Raw genomic sequence first — 26,489 nt, 5'->3', positions numbered from 1 at the left:
TGTTCTGATGACTTGATTATTGGTTGCTGCCTAAAATAGGTTCCCAGTAAAATCCTCATTCTTTTCATGCTGTAATAGGATTATCATTCAAGATGATGACGTTTGTACCTAAGCCAAAATACACAGCAGTTTACACACGGAATAAGTGAAACCATCCAGAAAGTGAATTTTCTAAAGATCAGCACAGCTCTTCAAACAGGCCCTACCCACACAGAAAATACGAGTTACTGATCAATCAACAATGAAGCAACAAGTTTCAAGGCTGTGCCAGGAAAACAGGGAAATGTCTCGCCTCTCTGATACCCCTTCACATCCTTACCTACGGAGGAAATGTCTTCTGCCGTCAGTTACTGATTCACTCAGTCCAGGGAAGGGCTGCTTTCTAGTTTGGTTTGAATGCCGGTCCTCTAATCAGCTGGAGAGAAGGAGTCACTTATATAAGCCAAGGGGAAAGAAACGCTTCTGTGATACGGCTCACATGAATAGCTAGGACCGAGAGCTGGTTGACTCCTGAACTCCAGCTTCTGCATCTTCTCACCCTGTTTCTTTAGGGCTGTGTTGACTGGGACCAGTGGCAATTTGGGAGGCTTTCCTCTTCTTACCGGTCTTTCTTTTTCAAGGCAGTCGGTGAAGGCAAGTGGAAGGCATGACCCTCTCCTCAGACAAAGAACTCAACGGGCTAGATAACCCCAGCTTCGTGGTGAGTCTGCTCATCTCTGAAGGGTAATTCTTGTATAAACGCGTGCGAGCCCTGTGAAAGGAGGAGAAAGGGAAAGCCAGGGGGCTCAGACTGGCTGCAAGGATGCTGGTGTGTGGTAAATGTCTGTCTCAGCTCCTTTATTGACAGGAATCCGAGGAATGATTTCCTCACTGCAGCCTGCTGCTGCTGCAGACGCCGTGTACTTTCTGCTCTCTGGTGCCCTTTTCACTTCTTTTCTTTCCATTATTTTTAAAATGATAGCATAGATGAACGGCAGCGCAAGTGCACCTGTACTGAAAAGCAAGCGAGCTGGTGGCTTCATGTGGGTGTGTCCCTGGGAAGAGCATTTCATGTATTAATTAGTAAAATTACAATAGAAATTTAGCCTGTGTGTCTTCTGGATCTATTTCTAGCAGGGTAAATTGGCAGAGAGGTGGGGGAAAAAGGGGTTTGAGAGTCAGCAGGGGAGAGCACCCTATAAGGTTACAGCAGGGTGGTAAAAGCTGTACAAGATGTGTCAGTTCAGGGGTGTGCAGTGCCCTGGAAATGCTGTGGGCTCTAACAGCCACAGGGCAAGGGCATGGGGTATGCAGCCCCCTTCCTAGCTCATGGCAGGGGTCATCTCCATTAAAAACTAAAAGAGCTGCTGGTGTTCTGACAGTAGGTGTGAGAGTTGGGGTCCTGACATCCCTCTTTGGACCACAGTACAGACAACCTGCATGGGGAACCTTGGAGGAGACATTTAGCTTCTTGGTGTCCAGGTCTCCCATTTCTCAGATAACTCTTGGTGAGCTCACTGTGAGCAGTGGGGATGCTGTGCTAGCCGCAGGCAGAGCCTCAGGGAGGTCCTTGGAGTGATGCAGAGGTTTTCTTTCGCTATTGTTAACGGTCTCTGTTTCTACCTGTTGTACCATAATGCAGATCAGGCTTGTGGCTTCCTCTGGTTTGAATCACTCCAAAGGAGGTAGAAGATAGAGGCCTTTTACCTGTGGTTCAAGCGGCTCAGTTTCTGACAATCTTCCTGATGTGCTTATTTAAGATGCTGTCAAGGGCCCTGATGCTTTGTCTGGAGACTGATGCACACAGAGGACACGCTGTTCCCCTGGGATCATGGGAGCAGCTGGGCTGAGAACCACCACCAGTGGTTCCCCGTTCCCACTCCAGGAAACCCCTGCCTTGTCCTCCCACCAGCATCTCAGTATCACCTTCTCAGTTAGAAGGGACCTCCAGAGATCAACTTGTCCAACCCCCGCTGCTCAAGCAGGGTGACCCAGAGCCAGTTTCCCAGGATTCTGTCTAGATGTTTTTTTTAATAGCTCTAGGAATGGAGACTCCACAACATCCCTGGGCAACCTGTGCAGTATTTTTGTCACCCTCACAGTGGAAAAGTGTTTCCTTTTGTTATGACAGGACTTCGTGCGTTTCAGTTTGAGCCCGTTGCCTCTGGTCCTTTCTCACCCTGTTATCTCCACTCCATCCTTCTCCTGCTGAACCCTTCTCGCTCCCCTCCAGCTCCTGGGGAGCGTCAGGCATTCATGTGATGGTCATGTGGGGCTGTTACTGGCACAGGCTCTGCCTGGCTGGAATATGCCTTCTAGTTAACACGGGAAAAGTTGCAAAGCAAGAAAGGGAGCTTACTGCTGTCCTCCTTGCTTAGGATTCATCTGCCTGTGGTGTTATTCAGGAGTAGCTGTCCCCAAATAGCTCCATGCATGGGCAGTCTTGAGTACCTTGCTGTACATTAGTTAATCCACGGCTCAGGCTCTCTTGTTCTAAAATGAAAATGTCTCCACAGGGAGTTATTCAGGAACGCCTTTTGCTCTTGAAGTTCATGCCTGAGTTCAGTTTGAATTAACTCTGCCTTCACCCATCTATTTGGAGGTATCTGTAATGCTCCCAGCCTGCCTAGGCTGGATAAATACACTGTGTTTAAAAGGTATTACATAGCATATTTTCAACAGTGTGATCTAAAGTGGGACTTTGGAGACTCAGCCATGAGAATGGAAACCTGGAGGTTCCAAGCAACTGATGGAGTCCTTCGGGATTAATCTGCCACATCTGCAAAATTTACAACTGAATGTAACATTAATTTTACATCCCTATTCCCTGATGGCAGCATTAACTGTCTGCCTCCATCACTAGGTAGACCATGAACGTTATTGCAGCCACCTTGCTTTGCTGGGCATCTCGGTGTCTTCAGGTTCCAGCAGGACTTAGAAAAAAAATAAATAAATAGAAGTTTGGTGCTGACAAACTGGTTGAGCTTCTTCTGATAGCAAGTTTCTGTCCCTGCCCGACAGAGCAGGGCATCCCAGCCCAGAAAAGCCCTCTGCTGCTGGCGTGCCAAGAGCTCACTGGCTGGAAAAAGATTGATGAAAAAAATGGTTTGGGGTCTTAATTAGCTTTTGCATTTGGCTGAAAACATGGCTTCTCAGGCAGCCTCCCTCTATGACACGTGTGTGTGTGTGCAGGGGTGTGTGTATGCACAGGCAGGATGTGTGTGTGTGCACGCACATGGGGTGTCCATGTGCCCAGGCAATGTGTATGTGCATGTGTGCACGTGTGTGCTTGGGGAGCAGGGTGGGTTGGAAGGAGGAACGGACAACTGGGACGCATTTGTTTAGCTTAAAAACTGTGATGACTGAAGCAAAGCAATATTTTGCTTTCCTTGGCAAAACACATCTTTGTATAAGTAAACTCTGCAAGGCATGCCGCTCCCTGGGGAGCCCTGGAGCTTCTGGCTGCCCGGGAGGGGATCCGAGCCTTCCTGGGGAACTATTCCAAGCCCTGCCACATCCCTGAGGCCCCAGATCCCTGGGCTGTTTCCTGGTCCCCTGGGGCATCCCTCCAGGTGCTGTTCCCCATGGCAGGTGACCACGCTGGGGCAGCACCCCATAGTCCTGCTTCGAAATGGGTGCCGGTCCACTGATATCCATGTGTTCCACGCAGTTCCTCTCCAGGAGCAAGGTTTTCCTGTAAGACGAAGGGCAGGTGTGTTTATCGAGGCAGACTGTTTGTTAAGGATGAGTGTAAGGAGATCAGAAAGAGAAGACTTAGAGAAATGAAATAAAAAACATGGTTCTACTCTGTAATTAGTGGTGACCACGTTGTTTTAGCATATTTTCTCAAAAGCACTGTTTGGGTGGGGCAGCCAGGAGGGACAGAGACCAGAGCAGAGTCTAGCTTCCACTGATTGACCCACTGCACTGCTCTTTCTTGTTTCTGGCTGCAGTTTCTCTATACTGAGCTAGAAATTAATGATACTAACACACTTTGTCCAGATGTCACTCCCTCTCATGTCTCTTCTGGTCTAGATACACACATGCATATAAAAATTTTCCATAGGTGTTTTTACCTCCATTTTAATCTCCCCCCTTGTTTTTTTTTTTTTTTTTTTTTTTTTTAATCCTGCCCTTGTTGAAAGCTACATACAAGGTGTTCCTGCAAGATGTGGAGCTGCAAGAAAGGCAGCTGCTAAGTGCCTGCAGGTCCAGGCTGTGGCTAACAAAGGGTGTCTCCTGTTTGCCAGGGTGAAGATGGAAGCCACTACTGCTCCTTGCCGGATCGTGCTGCCCAAGGCCCAGAGGAAAGCAGGGGCACTGGCCATGGCAGCAGCAAGCTTGCCTACACCGTCACAGACGTGCCCCCCTGGTACCTGTGCATCCTGCTGGGCATTCAGGTGGGATGGGGGAGAAGGTGGAGGCTGGGGACGGGTGGAAGTGCAGCCGGTTAATGGGGGTGAAAGCTGAATTTGGGAGTGCTTCACCTTCACAGGGTACAAATGAAGCTTTAGGGCTGGATCTTGGTGAACTCAAGCCCTTCCCACTGCCTCCCAAACACCAACTATTATCCTTGTGCCCACAGCTACACGGTGCCCCTTGAAGTGCTAATGGGGAGGCAGAGTCCCGGGCTTGGGGCCAAATAGTTAATAAGAAGAGGTCAGATACCTCAGCTGAAGGTAGCCAAATGTCTAAGGGCTTCTGAACCTCTCCCTTCCCACGGCAATGCAAACTAAGTAAAAGGGCCAACACTTTGGCTGGAGTCCATGCCCAGGTGTGTCAAATGACCCAATGCCACCGATGCCACTCTGGGTATGGAGCCAGAGGGAAGAGAGAGCTCAGAGTGGTTATGGTAACAATGGACTGTGCTTGGAGCTTGGTGGGCATCTTGTACTTTGTTTCCTTAAACAGTCATCTCAAATTTAGAGTGTATTAAACCAAGGTTTTCTAAACACATCCACATCATAGTTTTAATAAAATACACTATTAATGAGCACAGTGGGTTTCTCAGTGCCACCAGTTCCCCTGCTGCAGTCCTGTGCTCTGAGGTGAGAACTAACAACTAAGGTTAATATTTAAAGCAAAAATAAGTTTAAGAAATTCATTTCACATTTAGTAATTAACTGAAGGTCATTGTAGAAATATGTCTGTGACTTCTGAAAAATGCAATGCCTGATTTTTCCATTCTTTGGCATCCATTTTTTATGGTTATCTGTAATTGCACTGTGTGAGAAAAGCTACTGATAGCAAAGAATGGGTAGCTCCAATTTGCCAGCTTTTTATGTGGTGCAAATGAGATGGACTGAAACATTTGCCTCACTTTGCCTGATCTCTCTCTCCCCCTACCTTGGGATGTCCCTACCTTCATTGAAGAGTAGCCCCAACAGCTTTGTCTGAAGGTGCTGGGGATAAACTGGTTGTGTCTGACAGTGGTCTGGGGAGCCCAGAGCACTACAAAAGGTCTTTGGGCATGGAAAACAAAAGTTTGTGGGGGTGTATTGCAGTTCTTGTATGTACTTTGGAACAGCCCCTAATAGAGCACTGAATTTGCCAAAAAGAGAGTGGGTAATACTCGTACTGCCCAAACACAAAGCCAAGTAACTTTTAGATTTCCCTCAACAACAGGGTAATAATATATAGCCAGTTCTGTGTCCTTCTTCACCCAATCTTTCTCTGTGGCTCCTAGCATTTCCTGACAGCCATGGGAGGTCTGGTAGCCATCCCGTTGATCCTCTCCAAAGAGCTTTGCCTCCAGCACGACCTCCTCACCCAGAGCCACCTGATCAGCACCATCTTCTTTGTATCAGGGATCTGCACCCTGCTACAAGTCCTCTTTGGAGTCAGGTAGGTCAAATGCAAGAAATGGGACACAGGACAAAACAGTTTGCAGATGCAATTATTATGTGCTCAGCCACCAGTCTGCTGTAGAGTTTATCTATCAGTGAGGGTCATTTGCTACCCTGGGGCAATCAAGGCACATGCCAAAGCATCCTGAAATCACTGTAGGTGACAATTTTGCAGGGCTACCTGGCTGTTCTGAGTTTTGCATTTCCTGGTACTTGATGCATCTTTCTTTGGGCTTAGAAGGAATCTGTCCTACAAAATAAAAAAGCATTGAAACATGCAGTAAGCAGTATCTGCTTGCTCCTTACCCCAACGATCCTCCATCAGAGGCAAGACCTGTCTGATATGGGCCCAGTATCAAGGGATCACAGAGCCTGCAGGAAGCTCTGGGGAAGGGGATAATTGGGGGATAACAGAGCCCATCTGCCACCCTTTAGGGACTCAGGGAGGAGCTCTGCAGTATATCCCATTAAGCGGCACCACTTCCCATGCTCAGGAATTTGTGACAAAATCTGAATGTAAGCAAGATAAATAGTCTGTGCTGCTGAGCTGTTGAAGAGCAGGTGGTGAGGAGATGAGTGTGGAGTTGCCATTCCCTACCCAGAAAATGAAGTACTATTAAGTAGTCATAGAATCATAAATGGCTAGAATTGAAAGGGACCTTAAAGATCATCTATTTCCATGGGGATGGACACCTTCTACTGGACCAGGTTATTCAAACCCCCATCCAACCTGGCCGTGAACACTTCCAGGGATGGGGCATCCGCAGCTTCTCTGAGCAACCTGTTCCAGTGTCTCACCACCCTCACAGTAAAGAATTTCTTCCAAATATCTAATTTAAATCTCCCCTCTTTCAGTTTAAAACTGTTACCCCTCATCCTGTTACTCCACTCCCTGATAAAGAGTCCCTCCCCATCTCTCCTGTAGGACCCCTTTGGGGACTGGAAGCCCACCGCAAGGTCTCCCAGGAGCCTTCTCTTCTCCAGGGTGATAATAAGAGACACGACTGCAGGCACGCCGCCTTGCCACAAAGATCCAGTATCTTTGCTGACCTTGCAAAATTTCTTTTATTCCTCTTGTCATAACTCTGGGCTGCCTCTCTCTTTCCACAAGCTGTTTTTTCCTCCAATATGATGGGAACAAAGGTAAAAATCACACATTCTTTGGCTTCCAAATCTGAGGGACCTGGTTAAAACTCTGCTACCATCAGATCACTGGTCAGCTACCAGCTCTGCAAAATGTTTTTACTGCTCTTGTTTCTTTCCCAGTGCAACTTTTCCATCTCTGTCTGAGTTAAGAAGTGGCTGTAGGCAGACCTCTTTCCAGAGGGTGTTCCCCTTCTACACGGCTATAGGATTAGTGGAGGAGGTGGGACACCCTGGCCATGAAAAAGAGAGAATCTGGTTCTCAGCTTGGTCAAATTCAGGCTGGGGTGCACGACCGTGGCTGTGGCTGCTGGTGTGATTCAGGCCGGAATCCTCCCAGGCACCCCCCAAATGTCTTGGTGAAAACCTGAGCTGTGCCATCCCCTGCTCGCTGTGGGCCGAGGATGAAAGAGTAGCAGGGAGCCTCTCCTGTGGCTGAATAGCTAAATAAGGAACAACAAATCAAATTAAGTGGTAAGGAGTTGTTCCCGTAGGATAAGCTTGAATGGCTTTTGCTGTGCTGAGGACGCAATTGCCTCGTTGCTGGCACCAACTATAAGGCGTGAGGACATTCCTGCGGGGGGAAAAAAGGGATGCCTGTGGTGTGTTCTGAGGCAAACCAAGCCTGAGGAGACAGTTAGCAGCAGATTTTTTTTTTCTCCTTTTACTGTTTTCTGAAACCCTGTAGTAGTTGATAACCATAAGTCACCAACAAGACATCTGTGAAAGTGGTAAATACAAGTTGGAGGGGATGCTTTTTCTGGGGAGCCCTCAGCTAAGCGCTCTGCACAGCCCCCAGTATCCATATTTAAGAAAGACTAATTCAGAGGAGAAGAGCTATGGAGATGTTCTCTTAATGTGGCATGGGGAGGGAGACTGTACATCTTACAGAGGTTGGCCTGGTTAGCCTGGCAAAGCGGCAGCTCAGGGGGTTACGGCTGCAGCCTGCAACCGGTCTGGGAGAGAAATGGGGCAGGATCAGGCAGGGAGAAACCATTTTGGCTAAAAGGCAATGCTGGCACATGAACATGGATGAGAACTGGCCATGGGGATGGGGAGGTTCCCACCAAGAGCGAGTGCCTTTCAGAAGCAGCTCTCCAGAAGCAGTAGCCAAGGGAAAAGCCCGACCCACTGCAACCTGCAGCTCAGTTGTGTTACACAGCATCAAAAAAAGCAGCCACAGGTCCCAGTCGGTCACTGGAAAGAGGCTCCTGAGGAGAGACACAGGTTACTTGCCATTATGGCGAGCTGCCCTTAGAAGATGCTTGGACATCGTGTAATGATGACCAGAGGATAACTTTTCCTTCTCTAAACCTGCAGCTTTCCCTAGAAAGAGCTCAGCATGCCCTGTGTTCCTTGCCTCGGCACTCCAGCTTGCTCTGAGCCCACCCATGCCAGCACTGCCTGTGAAATAGCTTGAGGGCCATCGCAGCGGGAGCTATAAATCTATTGTTAATTCCACAGTGGTGGCACCGGGCCTTTTCTGTTTCTCTTTGTTTGTTTTTTGCTTTGCCCAGCAAAATCCTTTGACGGCTGCAACATGTTTGGCTGAGTGCTGTAAATAAGTGACTCCATGGATGACTGATATTCAAATATAACATACTGGAAAAGGCACCGGCTGCTTCAGTTGCGCATGGAATGAGTAATTGCAGTGGTATAAATATTTATTTTAGGTGACAGAGATGTGGTGCTGTTACAGCTATGCCATCTCTTATTTTCCAGTGCTTTCCAGAGAGTGGTGGAAATGCCTCTGCTTGAGGGAAACCCATGCCCTGCCGAAGCACTCCCCTGGCTTACTGCCCTGCTGCTTTTCTGAGCAGGTGCCATGAGAGCTCCTGGCACAAGAAGATGTTGCTCTGGGGGCTGCTCCCAGGGATGATTTCTAGATGGAAGAAGCTGAGGTTTCCCTCAGCTTGTTCAGAGCTGCTGTGCCAGCCTGCACCCTCGGGCAGCTTTGGGTTTTTCAAGCATGCTAGAGGAGCAGCCAGAACAGCTTGCACTGCAATGGGGGCTTAATGCCAGTGGTGGCTTCTCTGTCTCCATTTCTCCCTGTGTGGAAGGAGAAGAGGCTGGTGTAGCTCCCAGGAACACCGGCTCCACTGTACAAAGCTCTGTATGAAGCCAGGGCTGAGTGCCTCTGGAGGTGCAAGCTCCTTGCTAGCCTGAGGATTTTGCAGAGTGAGGGTTACTCCAAGCCAGGAGACATGCGTTGTGAGGGGAGGGCTGAGGTGTGACACAGCCAGCACGCTCAGCCCTCTCAATGCAAGTCCTCTCTCCAGTGTTGGTGGAAACAGGGCAGTGTCATTAGCTTTAAAAAAGTGTACTAAAAGCCAAGTCACATTTTCCACTGCCCTCAGTCTGAGGATGGTTGTGGTGTGGGGAGGAGCCCATGCATCTCCTTGTATTCATGAGCAGATTGTGAAGAAAACTGAGGCAGCTGAAGGGGACAGAGCAAGCAACTGGATATTGGCAAGATTTGGGCCTAGGTCAATGCTGAGCTTTTCTTCAGAGTCTTGCCATCTTTCTTCCTAAATCTTCTCTCCTCCTCCACCTTTTTCCTTTGGTTGTTGTTTTTCTATGTGCAGCTCCATGGTCTTGTCACACCTTAGAAGGACAACTTTTTCCTTAATGCAGAGTAGCAGAGTTTGACTCCAGCATTGATGAGCCTCCCCGTTGTCAGTGTTTGAACCTGAGCTCTTCCTCCCATGTATGTTGCTCTTGAGTGCAATGGGCAGCAATGTCTATCCATGGTCAGTGATGGAGAACTGCAGAACATTTCAAAAGATACTGCCAGAGGCCACGCACAGACCAATTTTTAAATTTATTTCAGTTTCCTTTCACTAACCCCTCTGGAGCTGGGTTTCTAGCATTCTTGCTCATCATCTTTTCCCTCTGCTCTCCTTCCAGGTTGCCTATTATTCAAGGAGGCACTTTTGCTTTCCTGACCCCAACCCTGGCCATGCTTTCTCTCCCCAAGTGGAAGTGCCCTGCCTGGACACAGAATGCTACCCTGGTGAATGCCTCTTCACCAGAGTTCATAGAAGTCTGGCAGACACGCATGCGAGAGGTATGTTACATTTTCAGTGGCAGCTGCTCTGTGTTAGGGCTGTTTGCTTTCAGAAAAGCACCTGACCATGTCAGGGCCATCAGCGCTGGGGAACCCACCATCTCCAATCGACCTTGGTCCTCGCCCTGTTGCAGCTTCCTGAGAATCTAGCCTCCATTAGGAAAGCAGATGCTTCTCTGCTGCTGAACAGGGGATGTGCAGACCTCAGGTGATTTATGGTCCCTGCAAAGACTCCACTGGTTCAGCCAGATCTCTTCTCTATGGAGCATGGTTAGCTTTGAGGAAGGAAGGGAGGAAAGATGTTTCCAAGGAAGGGACCCTGTCTAAGCACAGGTAACCTAGTAAAAAGAAATGCAAGGGCAGAACTTAGTGTAAATGTTAAAGAAAATTGCATTCTTAGGTAGTCAAAAGAGAGGAGGAGAGGAGGAGAGATCAGGGATCCCACTGCCTTGTTCTACATGTATTGCCTTGTCAGAGTAAGCAGCTAAATTTGCCTCTGTTGATCCATTCTTTGGGGTGCTTTGCAAAGCACTTGGGAAGCCTTGCAAGCTCAGGAAGGATTTTCTGTGCAGCGCAGGCTGCCTTCCCTACTGATACGTGTAAATCTATCACAAGGGCACTGTTGTCTTCTCCTTTCAGGCTGGGTGCTTCACCCCAGCCCCTCTGTTTCTCTTCCCTTTGGAGTCGTGGGAGGGAAAAGCACCTCTCAGCACCACAGAGGACCCAGCCCTTGTTTATCACCAAATCTCTGAAAGCAGTGAGCACGCTTGACCCCAGTGCTCTGCCTGGAGCCATGTGAGCAGCCAAGCCCATTTCAGGATGTAATTGCTGGCTACTTAGCAGTGGTTATCAAACACAGGGAAGTTCAGGGTGATAAATGTGTCCTTGGAGGGAAACTGATACTCAGAAAAGAACAGGGCTGTAATGACCCACTTGCCCTACCCAGTGTGCTGAGGTGCCCCAAGCCCTTCCCAGATGGGAGATAAATGGAGACCATGGCCCTGCTCCTGTTTTCGGGGCAAGAGCTTCTCCCCTGCATTTTGGGAAAGCAGGAAGAGAGGGTGCAGGGAAGCTGAGGCACGTTTGGGTGGCCCAAGAGGACGGGGATGAGGGGGTCTGTGGAACAGAGTTAGCTCTAGTAAAGACTAAATCCATCAGCCAAGGGAGGAGTTGGTGTACTGGTACTTGAGTGATCCTTCCCCACACATAATGCTCAGCCAGGCTTTGCTCTAGTCAGTGGGAAGCCTCTGTGATGGTCTGGAGGCTGAGCTTGGCTCTCACACTTGTTTCACACTGACTTATTAAGAAAAGGCTCCACAGCTGGAGCTCCTTTCAACCTCTTCCTCCATTTCTCCAGGTGCAAGGAGCTATCATTGTAGCTTCCTGCTTTCAAATCTTTGTTGGATTTTCTGGCCTGATCGGATTCCTGATGAGGTTCATCGGCCCCCTGACGATTGCCCCCACCATCACCTTGGTTGCGCTACCTCTCTTTGACTCGGCGGGGGACGACGCTGGGCAGCACTGGGGCATAGCGTTCATGTAAGTCTCACTTCCCCGTGGAAAAGCTGAGCATACAAAAACTGCCTACCTCTAGTATGAAATCGAGTGTCACAGTCTGTAGCAGGGCTCCCCTGGGGTCCAGGTTTATTTATTAAGCACTAACGTGTATCAGGTTTGTCCAAGGCAGCAGCATGGCACAGTTTTGATACCTCCCCTCCAACCGCCCCACCAGAGGTTAGAGCCCTCAGCAGCAAAGCAAAACCCCTCCATGAGTTAAAAGACCCCTGTTTTTTGTCAAAAATACAAAGTTCATAGGTCAGTAGAGAAACAAGTCTTTCCGTGTGTGGTTCCCGTGGGAAGTCTCCATCACAGTTGTCTATGCACACTGTCTTACACACCCATTTTTTAAGTTAAAGAGACATTCCTAAAATGACAAAGGTCAACACTCCGAGTTAGGTATTCCTCAAGTTAAAATAGCTGGTGCTTTAGGTATTGTTTTCACATGAGGAGGAATTGTTTTCTCCACAGAGGGTCTGGGGGGCTCTGGAAGCAACTGTGCATGTTGCTTTGCAGCACTGAGAGCTCCTTCAGGGATATTTGTGTGCCTGCACTTGTCCATGAGTGTGCTTGGTGGCAGAATTGCCTTGGTATTTCAGAAATGAATTTTTAAAAAGTAGAAATGCCATTGCGTGGTTCCCCTGTGGCACCTTCAGATCCTTAATGCAGACTTCAGCTTGGAACAGGAGTAGGTTGCTATGGGCTCCCACCAGTTTGCAAGTGTTTTCAGAGCTGCCTTTGGAGACTCAGGGGCCAGGCTTGACTGCAGCCCCAGGAAGGCAGCATGCTGCTGGGGGGACGTGCTCCAGTCCACTTCTCTCTTGTGTCCATCTCCTTCCTGTTCCTGCCCTCCCAGATCCCAAAACCCACCTCTCTTCTCCAGCCCCAGTTCCTCACTTTACTGATCTCTTCTACCAGCATCCCGTGTGACTGCAAACCCTGCCCGCAACCCAGCTTTCCTTTCACCATTGTTTCACCCAGCACAACTCTGGCTCTTGTCAGCTGTTCTCCAGTTCTGGTGATTGGTTCTAACCCTTTTGCTTAGCCAGTCTGAATTTCCCTTCAAACTGTATATCCTTTTCTGGGCTATCTCCTTTTTCTAGCTTCCTTCTTCAGCCACTGGCTCCTAACCTCAGACTCTCCCTTGACCTCTTTGCCCGACTGTGCTGCCCCATTAATGGTGTCCCAGTCCTCCAGCCCATGTCCCTGTTCTCAACCTGTCACCCTTTTTGTCTGGTTCATTTCTGTCCCATCTTCTACCCTTGCTAATCCCAGTCCTTTCTTTCCTGACTCAGACAGCTTAGCCCCAGCCTGATCGTTGTGCTCTGAGCCGTCTCACTTGTGTCCTCTTTTGCTGCCTTCTCCACGCTCCATGGGTGTCATTAGGGAAAGAGGGGGAGTGGTGATGGAAAATGTAGAAGACATGGGGCTGCTCAGCCCCACCACATCCCATGATGGGTGATACCCACTGTTGCCTTAAGAAATTGGTCTAGTACATGGTCACTTGCTCCCTGGTGGTGGTGCATACACAGTTGATTGCTGGTCAAGGCTTGGATGTACTCAGAAGGCTCAGGATCTTTATGGCCTGCAAATGTTAGAGCCTGAGATGTTTCTGCTGACAGCTTGGGACCTGGGATAAATTATCATTGTTACTGACTGAGCATACCTGAGCAGATTTTTGTGAGAAAGAGCTACATCCTTTACCCCAAAGAACAAGTTCTACTAAATCTCAAGTTTCTGCTCCAGGTCATAAGAAGACCCTGCTACTGCTTAAGGCATAATGACCTTCTCGATGCATGCTATATACTATGTCTATTTCCTGAACATCGCTCTTTGAAATTGGTTTGGGATATATTTTTCCAGAAAGCTTTAGCCTGAGGCAGAGGTTTTTCCATGGAAATTTTCATCTGGAATCGGTAAAGTTAGGCAGAATTATAAGCAGCTGAAAATAGCATTTGTTAATGGAATGTGTCAGACAACCTGAATAATAAGCAGTGACACCTACCCGAGATAGATGAGGGCTCTGCGGTGATTCATAAGGCTGCCGAGCACCTTTGTTAATGCAAATGCACAAAATGTGCGCTGACGCAGTCTGTCTGGGCTCTGTAGCTTTAGAAACCACGAATGGAAACCAGTTCCTCCCCAGACTTCCTGCCTCCAGTCATTCAGTGCTTTGCATTATGATTGATAGATAACCTTTGGCTACATGTCGTGGCGTGTCTTTGTGGGGAGGTGAGGTTGGTGTTTCCTTTGCACTGCTGGTACTCTTCCTGCCTGTGAGTGTTGCACCTATAGCTCATCGCCTTTTCAAGCATAGAGAACTACCAGTTTTCCCTGCATTACCAGTGCATTTCAGCTGGTGTAATTGATTCCTTACCAAATTATAGCTGAATTAATTCGCTCAATGTATACAATTTAGATTTGTTATAAAAAAAATGAGGAGCCTTTCAGAGGCCTGGGTTAACACAGGAAGAAAATATCCAAGGTATTCCCTCAGCTCAGCAATCAAGGTGGGGTGCTGAGTCCCTGCCTGCTCTCGACGCATGGCAGCCTCCCGCTTCATCTGGTTGCCCTTTCTGGGGGGAAGACATGTGGGGGGCAGACAAGGCTTGCAGTGAGCATACCCAGCTGTGCTGCCCTTCATGGAGATGTCTCCTACAAGAGGGATGGGAGAGGAGCTGCACCTTGTGGTTGCTTCCACCATAATGAGCCCCGGGTGCTCTCAGGGGCACACATGATCACCCCTGCCTTGGAGGACCCCCCTGCCACGCAATGCCACCCCCCTGGCAGACCCGAGGGCTGTGCTCTCCCCTTCTCAGCTGGCTGGGAGGGCTCTGTGGGTGCCAAATGCAGCCCCACCATCCCACCATGTTTTTTTTCTCTCAAAACAGGGACTTGCACAGTCAAATCAAATCCTCTTTCTTTTACTTCCTGCCAGTTAGGAGCTTTGTGCCACTTGCAGAGCAGCACAGGTAACACCTGAAATCAGGAAACCAACAAAACCTGTATTTCCAATGTATCTGAATTACACAGAGGCTCAGGGACAGTTTCCTACATAGCCTGCCTGGACCTTGCATGTCTCCCAGGTCTTTCTTTTACTCAAGTGCCATTTTTAAGCTTCCTGCATCTGGGTCATACTCACTGATGCACTGTCTGGGGGATCAGCCTTGAGACAAAAGGGGGAAAAATATTTGCAAATGCAGAGGAGCTATTGGTAGAGTGTGATGGAAAGTTTGTTCCACTTCAGGCTTGAGGAGTGGGGAGGCACCCTCCAGTGCTGAGAGCCCATTTTTGGGGTCCTCTGGAGGCCTGGGTCCATGGGTAGCAGGTCTTCAGTTAATGTGGAGACAGGTGGGCAGCTGGGCACCCACTTTGTCTCATGGTCTGGTTTTTCCTCCTCCTAGGACTATTGCTTTCATAGTTCTCTTCTCTCAGTACCTGAAAGATGTCCCTGTGCCTCTACCGTCTTACCAGAGAGGAAAGAAGTGCCACTTCTCCCCGGTCTACATTTTCCAGATCTTCCCGGTACGTTGGGGTTCCTGGAGACTGTGGCAGAGGGACTGGTCTCACCTGCCTGGGCTCCTTCCACTCATGTCCAGCCAAGTTAGTGCTTCCCAACCCAGCCTGTGCATAGTGGGAGCAGACAGGAAGAAGGTCCCCACGGCCCTGGGGAAGGAGCAAAAGAGGAAGGGCCACCAGGACCCCCTGCCTTCCCTCTGCCTCCTTTCCATGTGCAGGGGAAAGCGTTGGGCAGGGAGACACCTTGTCCCCCATAACCGTGCTGGAGACCCGGCCATACTCTAACCAGACCCCCTGCTGCATGTGATGGGCAGGTGCTGCTGGGGCTTTCCCTGAGCTGGCTGCTCTGCTACGTGCTGACGGTGACCAACGTTCTCCCTGTGGACCCCACCGCCTACGGCCACCAGGCCCGGACGGACACCCGTGGGGACGTTTTGACCCAGGCTCCCTGGTTTCGGCTGCCTTACCCAGGTACCGCTGCCCGCCGCTTTCCCCATCCCAAATGCCAAAAATGAGGCAAACACCCACCAGCACCCTTGCTGTTCTTCCTCCCCTGCAATAGATTTCAGGGCAAATGTGTGCCCCACCAACCTGAACCGAGCTCTTTACTTGCAGGCCAGTGGGGAGTGCCAACCGTCAGCCTGGCTGGGATATTTGGCATCTTAGCCGGGGTGATTTCCTCCATGCTGGAATCCTTGGGAGATTATTATGCCTGCGCCCGCCTGTCCGGAGCCCCGCCGCCACCAAAGCATGCCATCAGCCGTGGGATCGGGGTGGAAGGCATCGGCTGCCTCCTGGCCGGGGCCTGGGGGACAGGGAACGGCACCACATCCTACAGCGAGAACGTGGGGGCCCTGGGCATCACCAAGGTGAGCTTCAGCACAGCGGGGTGGCTGCAGTGCCCTGGTCCTCCCGGACGTTTCCCCCTGGGGTATACTTACAAAGGGGTGAAAGAAAAGGAGAAAATTTAATAGGGCTTCAAATTCCACATTTTTTATAGCCCCAGAATGGCAATCATGTGAAAGACAGATGATGTGTTTAGGATTATAAAATGTGATGGCAAAGTTTTATGTTTTTACCCCTCTATAAAGTTTTGTGAATCCCTTGAGTATTTTACTGCTCTTATATGGGGAAGAAATTTCCAGAGATAAGCTTGACAATCAGATCAGAGATTTTCACTGAGCTTTACAGCCAGTGGACGGGTACATCCAGCAGCCAACTGGAAAACATTTTTAAATCATTGTCAAATAAGCAATGTCATGTCAGCAGAGCTGAGAGCCAGTAAACAAATGCAGAATTTGACTTATGGCTCCCACTCTATGATACTGCTTATTTAACTGGATTTTACAAACCTCACTCATAATAACCATTTTTTTCACAGACTGAAGCGTTAGTGTTTGACCAAGGTGGCTGCTTCCAGCAGCAAGGGCTGTCTGGATGTCTTCATGGAGTCCAGTTTAGCCTGTCTCCATGTGTACCTTGTCACTATGAAATCTGTGCATACAGACCATATACCTGAGCCCGTTCTTTCCTGACCTGCAGTTTGCTGCATACATTGGGCGTGTGGGATGTAACAGCTCAGAAACGCACAGACTCATAATTATCAGATTACAGGATGTGTTCTCCCCATGTACGCTGACTCCTTCAGGTGGACATGCCATCTTTGCTGATTCAGGAGAGATGTTTCCCTTAGATCCTACCTCTGCTCACCATGTTCACACTTAAGAGAGGAGAAAATATGGTCTTATCTTTCTCAACCTTAAATCAGTGTAAAGACTCTGGCTGGGATAGATGGGGATGCTGAGAGCACAAGACAAATTTCGCAAGGGACTTGTTTCCTCAGCTTAAACAGAGGTGTCCAGCACCACCTGAAACATCTTTGGAGACCTCACAAATCCACAGGGGCTGTCAGATAAGGCAAAGGAGAAGCTGCTGGAAGCTGGCAAGATACAGTATCTGAAAAGGCACCAGGCACCTATGTTTAAGATGGTTGATCAAGCCCAGCATGCCAGTACTGAGCCCTCACTTCCAGGAAAAGAAGAGGAGGATTTTAAGGAGAGGTTAAGACCTCGGAGTCCCCATATACATAGCAGGAAAACATGCAGTTTCTTCGACCTTAAAAAAGAGAACTGATTTTCTTGTTTTCCTGTCATAATTGAAACAAACTCTAAACTAGAGGCTTTAGCAGCATATGTTCACAGTTGTGGTATCAGTGGATTAGTTGATTTGCCTTTAAGGCCAACTCCATGTACTGGATAATTCGACATTTTGGCAAATTAAGAATCTGAAGCTTCATGCTAATTCTGGAACAAATAGATGTGTTGGCTTTTATTAAATTACAGGTTTGATGGTAATGGTGTGTCCCAAGGTTTTAAGCCAAGGAATATAAAAAGCCCACCTGAAGGCAATGCATGATCTTATTTTGAAACTCCCCACCAAATCTTTTCCATTTATCTTTCACAATCAAATACAACTTAAAATATTTTAAAGGGACAAGTTTAAGAAATACTTAAAAAGAGACACTTCTAGTTACTGGGAATGTTTTTGTTGAAAGCATTCACAAAAAGCCCTTCCTGTAAGTATGACATTCTTCAGATATTTAAAGAGAGGGATTAAAGTATTTAATTGAATTATAAAATGTTTTCAGAGGATTACAGAGTTTCCCTGCCTAAGACATGAACATTGTAAATCTTAGCGTGATTCTTTAAGCTGTTTAAGTTTTGGTGTGGCAAGGTGTATCTTGAAATGAAAATCTAATAATTATTACTACTTTTCTTTTTAGTTTCCATAGTCTGTAAATGTCCCTTTCATCTTCTGTTTGGCAGATACTCTTTTTTTTTTTCCTAACAGATCTGATTGAAAGGCATGGCTTGGTGCTTCATCCCATCTTTGTTGTAGTGCCCAAACAAGAAAAGGCCATCCTGGCTCTTCCTAGGGAAAAAAAATGAGAAGAAAATGGTTTTACTGAAGCTAGATGGGTGTCAAGAGACAGGGGCAGACCAAGAGGCCTCCTCACTTCTTATTAGCCATTTATTGATCACAGAAAGGGTATATCAGATCCCAGAGCTTGGGATGGAAGTAGCCAACCTGGCCAGCTCTGCTCTCCCAAATCTTGGCCTCCAGGGAATGGAGGAATTGGTGTGGGACACCTGGCTGAAAGCCGTTTTTAGATGGCAATCCAAACCCTAGTGGGAGAATTGTCCAGTGGATTGACTGGGTGGTTGCAGGGCCAGCCTGTGGGTCTGCCAAGACATTTCTAGGCTGGAGCGAGAGCAAAGCTGTTTACGGGGATTACTGTGCTCTTAATTTAAGAATAAACTTTTTGTTTAACAGCAAACTGTTAAAGTCCTGACAACAGCAGGAAGGAGGGTAAATCACGTAAATAGGCATGGGTCCATGATTGCTCTCAGAGTGCCTTTCATGATAAATATTTACTGGTGTGCAAATACTGGTGCTTCCTGTGCAGTGGGAGCATCCCAGCTCACTGGTGGCTGCATCTGAACCTGCGACTGAATGTGCCATTGAGTGTTTCGGCCATAGGTGCAGCCCCTGCCCGGCAGTTTGTCCCTGGAGGCTGCCATCCCTCACCTCTCTGCACCGGTCGGTGCGTGACTGCCTCCTCTTCCTCTTGCCCCAGGTAGGGAGTCGAATGGTGATCGTTGCCGGTGCCTGCGCCATGCTCCTGAGCGGCATCTTCGGGAAGGTCGGGGCGATGCTTGCCAGCATACCCACCCCCGTGATCGGGGGCATGTTCCTGGTGATGTTTGGAGTTATCACGGCAGTAGGGATCTCCAATTTGCAGGTAACAGCTGTGTGAGCGCCGTTTCATCCCTAGGGGAGGGGACTTTGGTTTCAAGTCAGGTTCTTACCAGGCTCAGTCAGACGTAATCATGCTGCAGCAAATGCAAACATTTTTGTTGGCATTTCCTTGGGCATGAGGGCCACATAACCAGAGGGGCTAAATCACAGAGGGCTCCATGGTCGGGTAGGGCTTGCTGGCACTGGGGGCAGCAGGATCACTAATGTCCCAGCGGCACCAGGGCTGCTGCCCGGGTTCACTCCTGCATCTGAGCATGTCTCATGAACACAACAGTCATCCGCAGATTTACGTAATTGCAAATGTAATGTATACGATTTCTCTGTGCAGTACACAGATATGAACTCCTCCAGAAACATCTTTATCTTTGGATTTTCTGTATTTGCTGGCCTCACCGTTCCCAACTGGGCAAGCAAAAATAGTACACTGCTGGAAACAGGTAAGAAACAATATCAGAAACATTTTCTGTAGCATAAAACTGGAGCAAAGGCTGATCCAGAGAAATCTTTTAAAATGTGGTTTTTCCTGGTAAAACCCTGAAACCTCTGCTTTGACTGTTGCCTATTTCTTTCTGGGAGGGCTGTTCTTGCCCTTTGCTGTGATGCAGCGCTCTGGTGTGGAAATCTCTGCTCTTGATCAGTGACTGCATCTCGCCACATTCCTGTCAGGCTAAGGATTGCAGAGCTCGTCCTTGGGATGCATTCCCAGGATGGTTCTTTGAGCAGGAGGATACTCCAGGGCTGAATCCTGATCAAGAGCTCGGTGAATGAGGCTTGCTTACGTGCTCATACACAATACATCTTTGTGCTTCCAAAATGCAAGAGCAGACTCCTGTACTAAATTCCATCGAGTTCACTTTATTGACATTTCCAGTCCTCCAGCAGTTATGCCTTCATTGTATCTCGTGTGACTAATGTGTTTGGGACAATGGCCGTAGTGTCCTCTCTTAAGTTATAGAAGGTGTGCTGGGTGAACTGTTGGAAGAGCTGGGCCCACAAATCACAGAGTCTATATAGATGGTCTATCAGATGCTAAGTGCCACTGGGCTTGCTTATATCTATTAGCCCTCACAGAGAAACATCACACTTGGTTAACTTGTGGTGAAATCCCATGCTAAATATACCTTATACCTGTATTTCTTTGGGAACTGAAGCTCGTGGTTTTGTAGGGAACTGCTTGGTGTTATGTCGTGGAGGTGCAGAAAGAGTTTAGAGCTGAACGCAGCTTTTTCTGGGACAGTGCTGTGTGGTCTGCATGGTTAATAGGGTCTTAATGTATTTATGAGTCATCTCCTGCTCACCGGCAGCTGGGTCAGTGAATAATTAGGCAGAATAAAACTGTAGGTCTGAAAGTGGCAGCGAGATCAATCTCCCTTGCATTGCTAATCCTAAGCCCTGCTTTGGGATTTGCAAGTCTTGTCGAAACAAGCATGCAGCTTGCAGCCTCTTGGCACTGGGTGTGTTGCTGGTCAAAACACTCGTCTCTCTGCACCACTATCCAAAGCTTTGTTTTTCTGCTAGGAATCATCCAGCTGGACCAGGTGATCCAGGTGCTTCTCACCACTGGCATGTTTGTGGGCGGACTCCTGGGGTTTTTCCTTGATAACACCATTCCAGGTAGGATTTGCTGAAATGAGCTGAGCAACTAGTTTGTGCCTGCTCTGGGGTTTGTTTCCTAGTATTTTTTGTCTTCGTAACTACTGGTATATGGGTAGGAGTTGTGCTAGCAACCTTGAAACAGCATGTGATTGAACTCCTCCCAGAGAGTGGTAAGGAACAGGAGACATCACTGAAATGGTCTCTGGCGGGAAAACAGCAGCTTATCAGAAACTAACTCATTTTCCAGAAACAACCCGGTTTAAGGAAAAGGTTTATTTGGGAAAAATGTCTGTTGGGAAAAATGTCTGTTAGGAAAAATGCCAGCCTAGAGCCATGTTGCTGGTTGAAAGGAGTGAAAAAGGCGGCTACAAGTGCAAGGAGCCACTGTGTGCCTCCTTATGAGGCCTACATCTGCAGCTAAACTGGTGCCCCAGCAGTGGAAAGCACTAAGAAAGGCTGGTAACCAGAGACAGGAGATAGTGCCTGCGGTTGGTCCTCACAGACAGTGAAGAGCCTCTGATTTTCATTGAGCCTGGGGAAGGATGGCGTAAGAATAGGAGAGGAAACCTTCTTTTCTGCTACAGAAGAAGAGCAGGAAGGACACTCTGTTAACTATATTCTTTTTCCATCTCAGGCTTCTTGGAAAGCCAATCTCCTTTTGGCTCATTAATTTTCTTGTAGCCCTTGATCTTCAGCTCCTCCGGGCAGAATTTACAGGTCTGCTCACTGCCTTCCCCAAGAGGGACTCGGCCGCTGCAGCAATTACACACACTTAGCAATTCCTTGGCTGGGGTAAACACCTGTGACCAACTATTAATTGCTAGTTAAACCTTATTCCCTGGATCCGCAGTATCTGGGCAGTTAACATCCAGCCTTGATATCCTAGCACTGTATGACACCCCTCCTTTGAATAGTTCTTGGATGCCCCACAGCTTATGAAAACCTGTCTAGTTATACTTGATTCTGACGGAAAGCAGTGGAGAAGCCTGCTTATCTGGAAGCCATTGGAAGAAGATGGGTATTGTCTAGAAGCTTGTTAGTGAATTTTTGTAAAGATCTTTGGAGCTACAAGGGTTTAGGTGTAAAGGATCTGTATGTTGGGCTGGCTCTGCTAGGATTTGAGAAGTGGGTGTGAGACACCCACAGGTTAAAACACAACAGTCTCATTTTTGCTGTTGCAGGAACACAGGAGGAGCGAGGGCTCCTGGCGTGGAAGAACAGCCACAAGGGAGAAGTGGACAACTCTCAGCTGGTTTCCAAGGTCTATGATCTTCCGTTTGGAATAGGCACCAAATACTGCGCTGTCTCTTGGTTTCGCTATCTCCCCGCTTGCCCCAAAAGACTACCTGGCGGCAAGAGAATGGATGAACTGAAGGCTGCTGGACAGGAAAGTGGTGTTAAAGAAAGTTCAGAAAGAGACACTGAGATAGGTGCCGATACAAAGATATAAGCACCTGGCCTGCAGGTGAACTCACCTGAAAAGCATGTCTGTAGCCCCCATCATTTGAATGTGAGCTGGCAGCTGTTAGAGGCTGGAGCAGGAGAATGATAAGGTCTTTCTCTTCCCAGCTCTACCCCCTGCACCACTGGTGATACTGAGGGAGTCATTTCTCTCCCCTCTGCTCCTGCCTGACCACCTCTAGGAAGAACACAGTCCCTCTTTGGGGAACACCAACGCCCAAGAAATGCCTGGGAGAAACGTGCAGTTTCCTTCCTTGCACTGAGCTTTGGGGACCCCAAGGAGATGCTGTTTAGCTGAAGCAGAGCTCTTCCCGTCCCCTATTCTGTCTGCTGAAGGGGCCACAGGAGAAGGCATCCCCCATGTGGGCCCTGTATATGGCTGCCAGGCATCCCTTGGGCTGAGGCTAATCCCCACCACCTTAAAGATCTGTAATGGCAACACTCACCTCTCAGCTTGTACTTTATGTCTCATCCTGACCAAGGGAAAGGAGTAGGCTTCATGACCTCTAGGTCATGATTCATCTCGTTCCATATTCCCATAATTTAAAGTCAGTCAAATGAATGTTGTTGTAAGAGAGGCATCTAAGGTTAATGGCATGGATTGGCTTCTGAATGTGCCTCTCCCACCTTAGACCACAGAGGGAATCTAGAGACCTTATGTAGGTTCTTGGTCTAATAGAAAAACCCAGCTTCACTGAAATGAATCCCAGCTGGGGTGCTGGGAGCAGTCTCAGGGGAGCCAGCTGCCCCAGGGCACCAAACCCTACAAAGATGAAAGAATCATCATCAAAAGTGAAGGATAAAATGCTTCTGCTCACAATCTGATGCATCCCTGCTACTGCTATGTCCTGTGTCCCCCCTCACCATGCCTGTTTGGCCTGGTGAGGTGACAACCACTTCTGTGGAAAATGGTTTGCAGATTCTTGCTCTTTTCCATTATCAGCAGAAACAGCCTTAACCTATATGGCCATATGTAATGTGATTGCACGTGGTGCTGGTTGCCAGTGGTGTGTAATAACATTCTTGCTGTAGCATAAACTTGTGTTTCCTGCATTGAGATTTATACTTAGATATTTTGGGAGAAAAGTAAATAAAATGTACAGTGTAATATTTCTCAGGGTGACTGCCATAGTGACTGGCAGGTAGTATTCACAGAATCAGAGTAATTCAGTTGTGAGGGACCTCTGGAGGTCCTGTTAGACCAGCTTGCAGAGGATTGTGTCCAGCTGAGCTGGAGAGCCATAGCCTCTTGGAGCAGCCTGTTCCAGTATCTTACCATCCTCATGGTGAAAAGCGTTTTCCCTCGTGTCTAACTGGACTTTCTAATGCTTTGCCTTGTGTCTGTTGCCTCTTGTCCTGCCACTGTTCCCCTCTGAGAAAAGTCTGACCCCATCTTCTTTGTACCCTCCGTTGGACAGCTGAAGGCTGTGATATCATGTCCCCCTCACCCTCCCATCTCAAGACTGAACAAAACTTGGGTGGTTTCAATGAAAAGCCTTTATTCCTCATGCCTATTACAGTCCTGCTCTTTAGTCCCATCCTGCAGCTGTAGCGTCATGTGGCTTGTTTTTATCAATTAGGGGCATATTGGCATCTTAGATCAATTGTGTGAGTGTTGGGATCTTAACAGAGGAAAAAATATGCTATGAATTGTTGCTGCTGGCAGGTTGAGGTGCCTTCACTGAAGACTGTGGGGTTTATGTCTTTGGGAGAAAAATTATTTGCGCATTTAAGTATATCTGTTCCCCCCACCCCGATTTTACAGAGATGACTAGTCCCAGGCATCTCAGCTCTATCTTCTTCATCCTCCACAACCTTGACTACATCTCTCAGCTAATTTAGAGCCAGCTGATGCTCCCAGGGGATCCAGCAGCCAAACCCATGGTCTTACTCATCAGACCTCTCGAATGTAGTTGTGCTGTAGCGCATGCGTGGAAGAAAGTTGTTAGTCATCACCCTGCTCCTGGATCCAGCAGTGAGTCTGCCAAGCTGCTGCTGGCCAGACCCACCACGCTGGAGGAGTGGTTTAGATGGGAGCAGGATACACAGCTAATGCACAAGGTACACCAGCAACACCACGAGGGCCAAAACCTACCCTTCAGATGCTTCTGCTTCCACGTGAGACTTTTTCCTTCAGTGGTACAGTCGGGATCCTCACATGGAAAAAGCGAGGTGGGACGCATGAACAGGGAACCCTCGGTAATTTTACTGGTTTTGTGTCAGCTCTGTGGAGGCTGCAGCCCTATCTTTTTGCTTCTCCTTGTAGAACACATTATGATGCTGGCAAGTGCCAGAAATGTGTATATGCTTCAGACTTGTTCAAAAACCCCAACATTGATACAGGTTTCCTACAAAGATCAGTCTTCAAATGGCTTTTTGTTTCCCCACCCCAAGGATGGGGAACATTGCTTAACTGTTGTCCTCCTGCATGCCCAGCCTGCTGTCCTGTCTGTGTGTCCCCATCTTGCTTTTGGCTTGCAAGCTCCCTGGAGCAGAGCTGGGCATGACCCTACAGCTCATTCCTTACCCTGTCACACCTGGTGGCCCAGGAGGTGCAGAGAGCTGTGTGGGGTATACTGGTCTGGGGCAGCTGTGTCTCCTCTTGGCAGTTTTTCAGAAGCTGTTTACATCCCTATTTCAAGCTCAGGCTCCTAAACGTCCTTTAAATTTCCCCCCTTTGGTGTGTTTGTTACATATTTATAAATTACCCTTTTATCTGCCTCGGGGGGACATGGCCAAATTGTAACCCGAAGTCAGGAGGGGTGAGGCTGGGGGGCCACTGCTCCTCCCAGCTGCCTGTGGCCACTTGAGGTCTGGAAACAGCTTTGGCTTCGCGCCGCCGCGACACACACAGCTTCTGTTTACTTGCTACCTAATGAAAATAAATGGAAAGCAGAGGATCCTCCAGAGTAAAACCAAACACTTGAGAGCTGTTGCGGATTGCCTGGAGAACAGCCAGCTACCTGTCAGCTGTGTTATCCCTTGTGCTGCTCCTGAGAGCAGCCAGACTTACGGACCTCAGCCAGGTGTGGGGACACCCCCCTGCAGCTCTGCAGAGAGGCAGGCAGCTAATTGGGAAGTCCAGGCAGATGCTCCTGCTGTTCTGGCCCAGGTGGTGGGTAGCTGTTTGTACCTAGGTGCCCTAGCTCTAGAGCAGCTAATCAGAGGCTCATTATCACAGCTTTCTCACGAGAAGACGTGCCCTGGGCAGTAGGTTTGCCCTGTGTTATGATCTGTGTGTGGTAAGGTGAGGGGCTGCCATGCTACCACACAGCTGCGATTGATGGACCTGGTGCTGCTCTGCCCTCTTCAGCTTGGTCTGCCAAAGCCCCTGCAACGGCCACACTTCCACTGATGCTTTCATGTTTCCCCTCCTCCCACCCCGCTGACCTTCTGTCACTAATTCCTCCCCACCACCACCCCCCAGGGCCTTGCTAGTCTACCTTTTCCAGATTTTTTCTGGAGTTATTATTTTCACATTACCTGAACGCACCTGTTGTTTCACAGTTGATGTTCAGGCCAGTCTTAACCTAAAATTCTCCTGGTGGAAGCATCAGAAGCTCTGACATGCGATGGTCAAGGGAATGCATCCACGCAGTCTATGGTGTCCATTCAAAACTGTCTCCTCTGGTAGGTGGCAGGCTTAAAGTCATTTGAAGAGGAAATACTCTGCTGTTTAACTTCTGTCCTGTACTGGCCTTCAAAAGGGTGGGGACGAAAGGCTAATAAGAAAAGGTTGTTAATCCTTAAACATTATCTACTCCCATGGCTGTCCTACAATACATGCCAGTATCACCAATTAATTACTAAATCAGCTGATGCAGTAATTAAGATGGACATGGTGAAAGAATTAATGTAAATAAACCTGAACAAATGTTGTGTGGCAAATGGAACTGGAGATGAGAGAAGTCTGTAAGATTTCTGTAGCTAAAAGCTTGTAGAAAAAGTAGCCTCTACACCGAGAAAAACTAACCTATTTCCCCCCACAAAACTACAGAATAAGAAAACACAGGCAGAACATGTAATGCAAACATTTGCTACTTTAGCTATGTATGTATATGAGTTGTACTAGCTAAAGGAAATAATTATTTGATCTTGGATCCCCTGCAAGTTCTGTACATGTATTTCAACCAGGACATGTCCCAAAATCCACACTGCCCAGGGAAAACACATCCTTGGCGTCATCCAAGAGATGGAAGAACCTCATCTCACTCTGTGAGGAAATCCTTCTTTCCTTGTGAGCCTGAGCTGAAAAATTGTAGAGGAAAGTCATCGCTGCCAGGCTGCAGGGCACTCTGAGACTTTTGCAGGTTACAGTTTGAGATCTCCTTCATATGGGGGTGTGTAGGCTGTTAGTGGTGTGACCTCTCTGGAGGTCTTCACCAGTTTATGCTAGGCAAGATCACCTAACTGTATGTGCCTCAGTTTACTCATGAAGTGAGCTTAAACATTAAAAACCAATAGACAAGAGTATTTCTTAAGATTTAATAAATATCTACAAC

At 48.2% G+C, this 26,489-nt stretch overlaps 1 protein-coding gene across 1 annotated transcript; it reads left to right on the top strand.

Moving 5' to 3' along the window:
* The first annotated feature begins 372 nt into the window (after positions 1 to 372).
* On the top strand, positions 373 to 23,157 carry LOC106901099 (solute carrier family 23 member 1-like). The gene is made up of 12 exons (XM_014963454.1): positions 373 to 700; positions 4,230 to 4,379; positions 5,666 to 5,823; positions 9,876 to 10,035; positions 11,393 to 11,574; positions 14,997 to 15,117; positions 15,426 to 15,582; positions 15,727 to 15,980; positions 18,749 to 18,913; positions 19,259 to 19,367; positions 20,449 to 20,544; positions 21,708 to 23,157. The coding sequence occupies exons 1-12, from the start codon at positions 647 to 649 to the stop codon at positions 21,974 to 21,976; spliced, it is 1,875 nt and encodes a 624-aa protein (XP_014818940.1). The 5' UTR covers positions 373 to 646; the 3' UTR covers positions 21,977 to 23,157.
* The last annotated feature ends 3,332 nt before the right edge of the window (positions 23,158 to 26,489 follow it).

This window comes from Calidris pugnax, unplaced genomic scaffold (genome assembly GCF_001431845.1).
Source record: "Calidris pugnax isolate Ruff unplaced genomic scaffold, ASM143184v1 scaffold44, whole genome shotgun sequence".
NCBI lineage: Eukaryota > Metazoa > Chordata > Aves > Charadriiformes > Scolopacidae > Calidris > Calidris pugnax.
Note: the sequence above shows the minus strand (reverse complement) of the source record. Positions and strands in the feature narration are given on the sequence as shown.

What these genes read in the sequence shown, in the direction of transcription:
- LOC106901099 (XM_014963454.1), top strand. Translation starts at nt 647, where the DNA reads ATGACCCTCTCCTCAGACAAAGAACTCAACGGGCTAGATAACCCCAGC. An exon ending in TAGATAACCCCAGCTTCGTG is followed by an intron (nt 701 to 4,229) that starts GTGAGTCTGCTC and finishes CCTGTTTGCCAG; the next exon opens with GGTGAAGATGGAAGCCACTA. An exon ending in GTTTCGGCTGCCTTACCCAG is followed by an intron (nt 15,583 to 15,726) that starts GTACCGCTGCCC and finishes CTTTACTTGCAG; the next exon opens with GCCAGTGGGGAGTGCCAACC.